General features: G+C 43.0%; 1 protein-coding gene across 1 annotated transcript; it reads right to left on the bottom strand.

Annotated features, from left to right (window-relative positions):
* Positions 1 to 797: 797 nt before the first annotated feature.
* LOC123747758 (zinc finger protein 271-like) lies at positions 798 to 4,497 on the bottom strand. Its single transcript, XM_045729973.2, has one exon. The coding sequence runs from the start codon at positions 2,313 to 2,315 to the stop codon at positions 1,185 to 1,187; it is 1,131 nt and encodes a 376-aa protein (XP_045585929.2). The 5' UTR covers positions 2,316 to 4,497; the 3' UTR covers positions 798 to 1,184.
* Between the last annotated feature and the right edge of the window lie 7,496 nt (positions 4,498 to 11,993).

The raw sequence follows: 11,993 nt of genomic DNA, 5'->3' as shown, positions 1-11,993 counted from the left end.
GTCCATCAACAACGGTGTTTCTTCCAGGCCGCACGCTTACAGTGGACAGCCTGAGCACAGGCTGCATTCCACCAGGGAACACACTTCTGTGCGCCCCAGGAGGTAGAGCGAGGAACAGAGCTGAGGGCAGCATCAAAAACTGTGTCATGAAAGGAGGAGGGGGGCTCGGGAAAGAGGAAAATCAGAGAGGTCGGAAAGAGTAACACAAAGGTAAAGAGGTTCCAAACAGCCTTGTCAAACTTCCACCTAGGAAAGGAGAGGGGAGGGTGAGAAGAAAAGTGAGAAGGATGGGGAAAAGGTCACTGTTATGTAGGTCATCAAGAACCCACCACGTGAAGTCCATATAAAGAGAAGATAAGCAGAAAGATCAATACAGGAAATGGTGGGAATCAACATGAGTGGGTTCACCAGAATTCACTAGTTATAAAGGAAGAGAAGTGAGCACAAATGGTTCAAGAGGGTGTCCCCGGGTGTTTGTCAGAATATCTCCCCAGAGGGTATGCTGACAGTTAAAATCATCCAAAAGGAGCACAGGCTCTGGTAAAGAGTCCAACAAGTGTTTAGGATCATGAAGAGAAAGCGTAAAATTTGAGGGGAGATAAACGGAACAGACTGCATACCATTTACTCACAAAGATACGGACCACAAAACACTGAATGGGTGACTGAAAAAGTCGGGGGATGAAGGGAATATCAAGACAGATCAAGAGAGCAGTAGAGTTATGCGCAGTAAAAGCTGGAGGGGAAAAGAGAAAGTAATAACCACGTAAGTTTTATTGTTTTCTTTTGGGAGGGAGTTCTTTGGTTGTTTTACCTCTTCCCTCACTTCATTACACACACAAATTACAATAGCGTGATGCTTCAATGAACAAATCCACAAGGGCCGTGACGAGGATTCGAACCTACGTCAGAAGAGGTAGAACGGCCTATTGACATAGCTAGAGTGCATGAGGGAGCTGTGTAAAACCCTGGTTTGTGTCTCGGAGAGACTGCAGGATTCAAGTAAGTTCAGTAAAACTTCTGGTTTCAACTCTTTTTACCATGTCGTAGCTCAGTCGATAAGGCAGCGTCTGGGATGATCTCGGACATAGGTTCAAATCCTCGTCACGGTCCTTGTGGATTTGTTCATTGATGCATCACGCTATTGTGATTTCTGTTTTTTTTTTTACAATATTCAAATGACTCTTATGCTGTATGAATCCTAATGTGCTTTATTAGATTTGATTTGTGTGAAAAGTCTTTTTGACACTCTGAACAGTGATATGGTTTCTCTCCTGTATGAATCCTCATGTGTGTTATTAGAGATAATTTGTGTGAAAAGTCTTTTTGACATTCTGAACAGTGATATGGTTTCTCTCCTGTATGAATCCTCATGTGTGTTATTAGAGATGATTTAAGTGAAAAGTCTTTTTGACATACTGAACAGTGATATGGTTTCTCTCCTGTATGAATCCTCATGTGTGTTATTAGATTTGATTTAAGTGAAAAATCTTTTTGACATTCTGAACAGTGATATGGTTTCTCTCCTGTATGAATCCTCATGTGTTTTCTTAGACATGATTTTTGTGAAAAGTCTTTTTGACACTCTGAACAGTGATATGGTTTTTCTCCTGCATGAATACTCATGTGTGTTATTAGATTTGATTTAAATGAAAAATCTTTTTGACATACTGAACAGTGATATGGTTTCTCTCCTGTATGAATCCTCATGTGTGTTATTAGAGATGATTTTCGTGTAAAGTTTTTTTGACATACTGAACAGTGATATGGTTTCTCTCCTGTATGAATACTCATGTGTGTTATTAGATTTGATTTTCGTGAAAAGTCTTTTTGACACTCTGAACAGTGATATCCATTCTCTCCTGTATGAATCCTCATGTGTGTTATTAGAGATAATTTTTGTGAAAAGTCTTTTTGACATACTGAACAGTGATATGGTTTCTCTCCTGTATGAATCCTCATGTGTGTTATTAGATTTGATTTAAATGAAAAATCTTTTTGACATTCTGAACAGTGATATGGTGTCTCTCCTGTATGAATCCTCATGTGTGTTATTATATTTGATTTAAGTGAAAAATCTTTTTGACATTCTGAACAGTGATATGGTTTCTCTCCTGTATGAATCCTCATGTGTATTCTTAGATTTGATTTAAGTGAAAAATCTTTTTGACATACTGAACAGTGATATGGTTTCTCTCCTGTATGAATCCTCATGTGTGTTATTAGATTTGATTTAAATGAAAAATCTTTTTGACACACTGAACAGTGATATGGTTTCTCCCCTGTATGAATCCTTGTGTGTGTGTTATTAGCCATAATTTATTTTTAAAGTCTTTCAGACACATTCTACAGTGATATGACTTTTCTCCTGAATGGTCACTTATATAAATTTTGATATTTTTGAAAGTAGTTTAGACAATGTATTTACTTTTTTTCTCTAAATGTTTTATATGCTATTATGCGAGATGTTTTCATAATATAATTTTGAACATTCAACACTGATGACATTTTTCTTTTGAATAAATATTTGTACAGTTTTCTTGATTGTATAAACCTTTACAGCTATTTGATCCAAAAAGCAAGTATTATCTAATGAAATATTCTACATTTCATTAGTTAAGTCTTGTAGACAATTATTATTAGTATTTGTCTCCTTTATAAATTGTTGTGTTCTTTATAAATCTTAGTAATATATTTGATATATTTTAAATGCATGAGCTTTTATTTATTACTAAAGCAAATATTGTTAAGAGATGCCAAAAACACTTGGACTGTCGGATACATAAATAATTCAAGTAACTACATAGCAATCAGTATAGAGTAACCAGAATAGAGCACACAGGTTAGTGTTAACTCTGTTGTCAACAGATGGCACTCAATATCAGATAAGCAATTGGAATAATCTAATTAACTTTTGTAGGAATATAAAGTAATTTAATTACTTGTCAAAGACACAAGAGAATGGAAAAAAGTTACAATATGTAAACCACTGGTATTATTCATAAATAGTAAGATAATATTGTGCTTATTATATTATAAAATGTGCTACACATAAAATATACTCTACAATATTTCCTGTGAATCAGCAAGTGTAAAAGCAAACATACAAATCTACGTCTCCACATGCGTTCACCAGCAGGAAAGTTAGTGTCCGTGTATAACTTTGTAAATATTACAAATAAATCCTGTGGCAATTTTTTTTTTTAAGATTTAACAAAATGTCTGTGTATAGGAAAATTAAATATATTATAAATTTATTTATAATTATACTGATTTATCATACTGTACATATAGCAACAGCAGAGAGGGATGGTTTATTATAAATACAGCCACAGTATTAAGATGTTTCACTACAGAACCTTATTACAAATATGACCACAGAATTTGGGATGTCTTATTATAAATTTAACCACAGAACTGAGGAATGTCTTATTATAAATACAACCACAGAACTGAGGAATGTCTTATAATAAATATAACCAAAAAACTGAGGAATGTCTTATTATAAATATGATCAGAGAATTGAGGGATGTTCTCTTATAAATATAACCACAGAACTGATGGATGTCTTATTATAAATATAACCACAGAACTGATGGATGTCTTATTATAAATATAACCACAGAACTGATGGATGTCTTATTATAAATATAACCATAGCAAGAGAGTCAGGTACAGTGGACCCTCATGTGGTTTGTCATTTGCAAAAATATACGTATGTGATTTTTACAAGAACTTACTGATCCAATGTACCATGCACATTGTTATTTTTAAATCCCCAATACAGTCATGTAAATATGTGAATAAATAAATAAATTCTGAGCATTAAGAACACTGATATATTATCTTATTTGGAGAGCCTTTTGAGCTTAAGAGCAAATTACCTAAGAAAAAAATCATAATTACTATACAGTATAAAGATTATTTATTTTAATGCTTTCTCAATATTTACAATGGCTCACATAGGAGAAAAAGTATGAAATGTTTTAAAACTGAAAATATATATTAAACTTTTTTATATTAGAACCTGATAATAAAAATAATTAATTTGAAAATCTTAAAATGTATTCTTGCCAAACAATAGTATTAAAAACAATACTGTACCACATACACAATGAACTAATAAATACCGAGATTTTTATATTTATGATACACCAAATTTAATTTAAATACACATTTCCTTTGTTACTATAGTACATGAGATGTTAATAATGCATGACATATTGATAATACATGTAGTCATTGACATGAGTGTGCTGAAGACAGTCTTACCCATTTACATGTAGTATTTCTTACACCATAATGTGTTTCATAATGCTGCTGACAACATGTATGCAGTATATCTGACACAGTGTGGATGCTGACACTGCAGGTATTATTCAACACCACTGGGTCCTGGCACTGCAGGTATTATTCAACACCACTGGGTCCTGGCACTGCAGGTATTATTCAATGCCACTGGTTTCTGGCACTGCATGTATTATTCTTCTGGTGACTGTAGGAGCTGTGAAAGAAAAGATTGAGAGATTACCAAGTCGTTTAAAGTCAACAAATACCAAATACAGAATCTTCGAAATCTAGTAAAGATTTCCCAAATATGATTTTTTTTTTAATAATTCCAATACTATAATGGTTCTTTCTCCAAATAAAACAAAGATATACAGTATAGGTAAAATATATCAGCCAGCAGACTGCTAACAGGTACCAATCCCTGCGCACAGGAATCTTAGCAGATACAGTATATGGAAAATGGCAAACATAATTCCAATCTACAAAAATGGTATCCGAGAAGACCCTCTAAATTATAGACCCATATCATTAACAAGTATGGTAGTTAAAACATTAGAAAAAAATAGCTAACACAAAATGAGTTGATCCATTGTTGTTAACACAACAATGGGTAGAACACCTGGAGAATACAATAATGACATAAAAATGGACAGACGGTATGGTTTTTGAACAGGAAGATCCTGTGTAACAAATCTACTTAGTTTTTATGAATCACAGAGATTCTACAGGAAAGAGATGGTTGGCCAACTGTCTATCTGAACCTAAAAGACCAGCATTGATGTAATGAAATGCCATTTTCTGGGTGAGACCAGAGGCTCCCTAGAGCTATCCGGGCTGATATGAGCGTATTAGACCGTGGCATCAGCCAAGTGAATGGAGTTCTTAGGCCTAACAGGGACCACAAACCAGACCCTAGGCCCCACCTCAGAGAGGCACGAGGAGCAATGGCCTATAGAAAGCCTCGTGAGGTTGGAAGCATTCTATGTCTGCCATCGACCGAGACAGGCACCCAAGAAAGGGTTTGTTTTGGGGTACCTACCTATCTGGTTACAAAATTGCTACTGAAAGCCAAACTGTTGAGAAGAACTCTCCAAACTAAAAACTAACAAACGAGCATGATGTCACAACCATCTCCGTGCCGCTGTCAGTGCAGCTCCCCCTTCCGCAGAAGGGGGAATGGGGAGCTCCAGACCTCCCACACCAGCTATCATCCCCAACTTCAGAGGCTGGATGTCAAAAACTGCGAAAAACCTCCGACCAGAGGAAGGGAGGGTTGCCGGGAAGACTCCGGGTCTAACCCAAAAAATGGCGTTTCATTACATTCAATGCTGGTTTTCTGGGGGAGCCCCTTTGGCTCCCTGGAGCTACTTAACCAAAGATAAAAACAAGAGGGACTTTCCCGGGAGGTGATTGCCACTCGCTCCAGGGACACCATCCAAGCGCCCAATTCCAAGAGAAGCCGGACCTGGGACAAAGAAGTCATCCGAAAGCAGGAGCAATAGACCCAGGGGTTCAGATTGAACAAGTCCAGAATGTACCGCATTGTCTGCACAGTCTCTTTTCAGAACCGGAAACAGGTGGGAAACTGACCTGAGGGATGAGGACTTTTGTCCACACCCAAGCAAACCCACTCCAAGGTGACCCAACAGAGAGAAAGCCTGCCCTGCCAGATCCGAGCCCCCCGAAGAAGGAGGGGCCACCCAATGCCACCGCAAGCTGCATGAAGCGACCTGAAAAGCCGACAAATCGTGGGACCAGGCGTGAGCAAACTGCACGAACCTCTCCCTCCCAATTGCCTCATCAATAGGATGACCAACAAAAGGGCCGAAGCCCCTTATGAAAAGCTGATAGATGAGCAGAGCGATTACCGCGCCAACCAGACGACGTCGGCCCGGAAGGCTGTTCCGACTCTGAAATTGACACCACTGGCATACCACGATAAGAGCAACCTCGAGCCCTGGGCATGACCCTTTTAGGAAGATACCTCACGGGCCCCCACCAAAGAACCAAAAATTCTGACATGGGACGACAACTAGAAACCTCCGTTTGCAGAAATTGCACCATCGCATACTGTGCAAAAATAAAGGACAAAATGGGCAGAGAAAACCTAAGAGCCAGAGCTCAAGCGGATTCTAAGGATTGAGCAAGCACCGCCTGATGGCACCCAAAACGAGAAGCAAAAAACAGACTCTGCCTCCCTTAGGATTGGCACAAACAGCTTCAACAAGGCAGCCGACGCCCGCACCACTGCTGTCAGGGGACATATTTTTCCTGCTCTCTCGTGCACTGAATTAAGTACGAAATTGCATAGTGCACCAGTGATGTGCACCGTGATTCAACTTTCTGAATATAACTTTTCCACAGTCGTGTTGGGTGTCGTTGGACAGCCCATGACATTTGCTAGCCATTGATGTCATTCTGATCGCTGTATCAGGTCTGTGAAGGGAATTACAGGAGGGAGTTGATTTCAGGGAAATTTTGTACAAGTCAAGTGTAGAGAGGGAGGTATGGGGGGTTAACGGCCATAGACCACCCCCCCCCTATCACGTGTCCACCTCGTGTGAGAGGGGGTAGCATCATGGGGCAGGTGTGCCATTGGCTAAGGCTCTTGGGCCTCAGAAATGCTGGACCGTGATTGGCCAAGACGCTGAGGGGTACCTCATGGTACCCCAGGCACAGTGTTGGCGGGAAAAGACATTCTTACCTAGGACGCTGCTTGGGGTGGACGCATTTCCCGTGCTAGGCCAAGCATCGGGAAATACCGCCTGCAACGTTACTCAAGTCACCCCATTCATCTTGCTATCTTTCCGTGTGCCGTGCGTAAGAATCCGGTAATCGGAAAGGGGCTTGTACCGAACCGTGTGAACTTGTCATCTAGCCGCGTAATTGTGGGACGCCATCTTAGAGGAACTGGACTGAGTGAGGCGTTAATTATCGGGCTACAAAAGTGACATCCGCCGTCTATCGTATCTGTGCTTGAAGATACTGCTGGGAGACGTGCTAGAAAAGGTTTCAGTGTTATGAGAGAAACCTTAAAAGTTCTAATTTTGAGGAACAGTGAAGGACTCCGTCTCGGGTCTCGTGTACCGTGTAACACCGTGTACCGTCGTATCCTGGGGTACCGTTTCAAGTGGAAGGGCGTGGTACTGCATCCTTGCTGTTGTGCGCTCACCCTGGCCTGCCTAAGCCGGTGTGTCTGCGCCACTCTGGTCTCTGTGTGTGGAGCTAACCCTGTGGTCTAGGACCCTGTGCTCCACCTGACCACATGTAGGAAGTGAGGACGCCTACGTCATCATCCAGCAGCAGCAACGGGAGTGTAATTGACGTGTATGTGTGAGTGCGAGAAGGTTGCGGGCCCGCATGTGTGATGTAAGTACACTGTTTCCGTTTGGGTAATAAAACTCTGAAGCTGGGTTCGCCCCCAGTGTTCCGTCTGTCCGTTGTCCCTGTGACCACCTGGGGAAGGTGTATGGGAATTGGAGACGTGTGAGTCTACCCTGTTTGCCATCAAGTTGAGGTTGGGCCCAACTGTGATTTATGACGTGTGTGAAGACACCTAGTGACACATTCAGAGGTAGAGTAAAGTGAGTTATTTGCTTCTATTTTTTCTATGTGCCGTGTATGTATTCCTGTAATTTGAATCCCTTTTTCAGCAGTGAAAAGTGGTAACAGGGAGATTTCCCTTGGTTATAAATTTTACTGTTGTGTTGTGGTAAGTGTGAATTATTGGTGGATAATTTACTGGGGGAAGTCATTTACAAGTTTTGTCGTGAGTGGCAAGGATGTACTGTGTTGTACTGTGATGTACTGTGTTGTACCGTGTGTAAACCGTAGACAAGTTTGACCTTGGTGGAAGGCGTTGTGTACTGTGAAGGATTCCGTGAGAATTAACGTCAGTTAACGTCACCGGGGGTCACGATTTACTTAACGAGGTCACTTGTTCGTTGAACATTGTTGTGATTAACGTAGGGACGTGTAAAGGCAACAGTCACAGTGAAGTTCACGCAGTGGAGGAATTGTCAAGTGAAGACTAACGTAGTGTTAACGATTTAACGAGCTGTCGTTAATTGAGTGATTAACGTAAGGGGTTGACGGTCTGTTATGATCGGAGTCAATTGCGCTGTAATTAAGCTGCTGTAATTCATTGGACTGATCAGATCTGTCTGCGGACAGAGTGATTAAGCACTCGTAGCTAATTAAAGATAATTAGTAATCGCCACTTAGTGAATTCACCAGGTGTTGATGTTGTTGTTACACGGAGTGTTGTAACCTTGTGTGTGGTACAGTAGTCTACCCTCGTTAAGGTAATCTTGTCGTAAGACCGGAAGAGAACTGTCAGTTGAGAGACAGTAGGCTTTATCAATACTCGTCTGAATTAATAGGCTGTTGTATTCAGTAATTAATTGGGAATTACTCACCGAATGCTTGACCTTCATGTTGATGTAATTAATTGATTTACGAGTTATTGATGCCATTTAAGTGTCGTTGAGACACGTGTGTATTAACGTAATTGTTTAAATTCAATTAGAGTAACTTTTGTTGTTGATTGTCCTGAGAGACAAGTGTTAACGTAAGATTTTTATAAGGGGTTATCATTCTTGGATTAACCGCCTTGTTACTTGGTACCTCGTTGAGGGCAGCGAGCGCCAGTCAAGTTTTGTGATTATAGTATTGGTCGCCGTGAAGCCGTGACAATATTGATTGCAAGCTTGCGTCACCAGTGGGCACCACTGTGTTCAGTTAGTGTCATTAGTCAGTCAGCGACGACGGGATAAGGATACCGTGGGTCCATCAGGCTGTTGATTAGCTGTTCTTTAATGTGCCACTGGAGTGACAGTAAAGTAACATAAAGTCACTGTGTAGTAGTTTTAGTTCTTGTTTTGTGAATAAATTGTTTTGTTATAGAAAATGGTCGTTTACGTCAAACCTTCCAATATTACTGCCCCACATTTCATGTTCTGCAACGCTTTGCCTGCTTATGTTCATATCAAGTCTGTATCTAAAGCTCGAGTCCATTGCACAGCACCACACTTCTATAAATAAGAAGTGAGAATCCGTCGGCTACCCTTTATTAGTTGTCAACTAGGAGGAGCCAGCGACCTAAGTGACAGGTGTTACCCGAGTGGTTTCGCCTGGCGGTTTGCTCCCGCGGTCCTATGATCTTAGGCTTTAAGATTAAATATCTGCCACTGGCAGCTCTTGCTGTTTAAGGTCTGCCTCTCTTGCGAGGCAGTTACGATTAACGTAACATCAATAGGACTTAATTCTTTTGATAACCTGTCAAAGAAAAAAAATAGCACAACTGCGACCAATGCACCAGAACTAGGATCAGCAACCAACGCCTCCATGTCCTCCTTAAGCCAGGCCGAAGACAGCTTGATGAAGGGAAAAGAAACGCAAGACCGAAGCCTAATGGTCACGGATGAGTAAGTCCTCAGCAACCAGGGCAGCCGAAAGGGAGGGAACCTGTACGCAAAGTTACACAGGCCGACATCCCAAAGAAGGGCAGGGACGAACAAACAAGCAGTGAAGCGTTCAATCTCGCCCCCCAGGGTAAACCTGAACAACCATCAGGGCCTCTCGCCACTCAAGCATGTGGGACCGACAGAACGTATGCCATGCCGCCATTGAAAATATAGGCTATTCTGCCAAAGAGGACGACTCCAGAACCTCGTAACGCACCCAGTAAGGAAAGGAAAAACCAATCACAAATGAGGCAGGATCCATTATTGAGGCACAATCCAGGTCATGCAGGAGATGGCCACGAGCCGCAATGGCCTCCCGCACCTAATGGGGCGCGATGTGGGAGGCCGAAAACCTCTGGAAGTGAGGGACAGAAGTACCAGAGGGATCCCGGGAAGGGGTTGATGCTATATCAAAATCGTATAGGGAGGGAGGGGATAAGAAAACCCCACCCCCTGCAACAACAAACCTTGTTCATAGGGTACCAACACCCAAGCGGGGTCAAATGGAGCCCATGCCCCCCATGTCAACCCCTCCCTTAGCCTCGGGAACCTCCACATTAGGACCCGGGGCCGAGTCGTCCTGCAAACCCTATTCCTCAAGAAATAAGACAGAGTCCACCGGAAAAGTTGGAACAAACAGGGCCCATTGGTCACACCCAGAAGCACCGGCTGGAGAAAAAGGCTCGAATGCCTCCGTCATCACACCAGAAGGAGCATCCCCTGAAACTGCTCGAATCTCACCACCAACTAAACCCTGCCCCAACTCTGAAACCCTTAGACACTTCAGAACTGGGTGCAGAGGGTCGAGGAACAGCAGGGGAAGGACAAGGGAGGCATGGACGAAACAAAGTTGAGGCGATAACAACCCCAAGTTCGAGTCCCTATATGCAAAACCGGGCAGGCTCAGGGCATCCGGGTTAGTAACCAACCCAGCGCACTGCAGCAACCTAAAACACGCATGCAACGCCAAAGCTGCCTGCACCCGAGTATCAAGATCAATGGATTGGATGAACTGGAGTACAAGCAAGGAACACCACTCGCAGGACTCCGGGTCAAAGGTGTTACGGACCCAACAGGCAGCATGAGGGAGGCACAAATTGGTGATTGTCACCCTGAGACAAGGGGACAGAGCAACCCTCAAACTCACACGAAGTGAGATGGGACCCAGAGGATGCATCCATCGGACCACAGAGCCCTAAAGGGGATTTCCAGGGCCCTTAGATGCTCTGCTAAGGGAAGCCCAGGCAAGATACTGATAACCGGCACCCCAAACTATCCAGCGAACTACTAACAGTTGAACCCTCGGGACGTGTACACTCACAGGGACCTAGTAGGACCACCAATTTATATAGAAGGGGTACCAACACCAAGGGGCAGACCCCCACCAGGCAGGAAACAAAAATAAAAGAAAACACCCGCATGAGCGACAACGACCCAGGTGGAACATAGCCGATCGCTATAATCTGGTGAAAACTAGCTGCACAGTACCTTGTGCCCCTACCAGTGACAAAACAAGTGGTGCAAGAAACACCCCACCTGACACCAAGGGCGGGCAATTACCGAAAGCAAAAGATTCCACAGAGGCAGACCCCAAGTGACTTGTGGAAGATAACCCCAAGCCACAAGGGCAATACCTACTGGGCACCTAGGGAAAGGAACCCTAGGCATATGCAGCCCCGAGTACTTGTGAAATTACTCCTGGTTCACACACCACCACAGGACAGGACCACACCACAAGGCACAGCACTGTTAATGACTTGAGCTCGATCAGGGCATTAGTCAATGGAGTTCAGCCTACCGAGGACCACAAACCAGAACCTGGCCCCCTCAGAGAGGTACAGGGAGGAATGGCCCTGGAAAACACCCCACGGTTGGGGGTTTTCCTTATCTGCCATCCAATAGAGTTAGGCACCCAGAGAAGTAGGCATAACAAAACAGACCCCACATGGTAAGAAAACTGCAACCAAAAACCGGAGAGGCAAAACACCCACCAGTCCCAAGTTAACAAGGGAAACAACCAAACATCACACTTTGCCGTCGCACCACTCGTAAGCGCAGCCATCCCCTCCCCGAGAGGGTGATGGGGGAGCCCCGGACCCCTTGTGCCGGCTACCTAGCAATCCAGTTCGGAAGCTAAGCATCCAAACAATGCGAAAAAAAAAGGCGGCAGGAGGGAGGGAGGGAGTTTGACTGGGAGCCTCCAGGGATCACTGAGAACTTTTCGACCTCCAAAAGCACT

This window comes from Procambarus clarkii, chromosome 12, assembly GCF_040958095.1.
Source record: "Procambarus clarkii isolate CNS0578487 chromosome 12, FALCON_Pclarkii_2.0, whole genome shotgun sequence".
In the NCBI taxonomy this organism is placed as follows: domain Eukaryota; kingdom Metazoa; phylum Arthropoda; class Malacostraca; order Decapoda; family Cambaridae; genus Procambarus; species Procambarus clarkii.
Note: the sequence above shows the minus strand (reverse complement) of the source record. Positions and strands in the feature narration are given on the sequence as shown.

Bases quoted from the DNA above. Each gene is read 5' to 3' on its own strand.
- LOC123747758 (XM_045729973.2), bottom strand. From the start codon at position 2,315: ATGGCTAATAACACACACACAAGGATTCATACAGGGGAGAAACCATAT.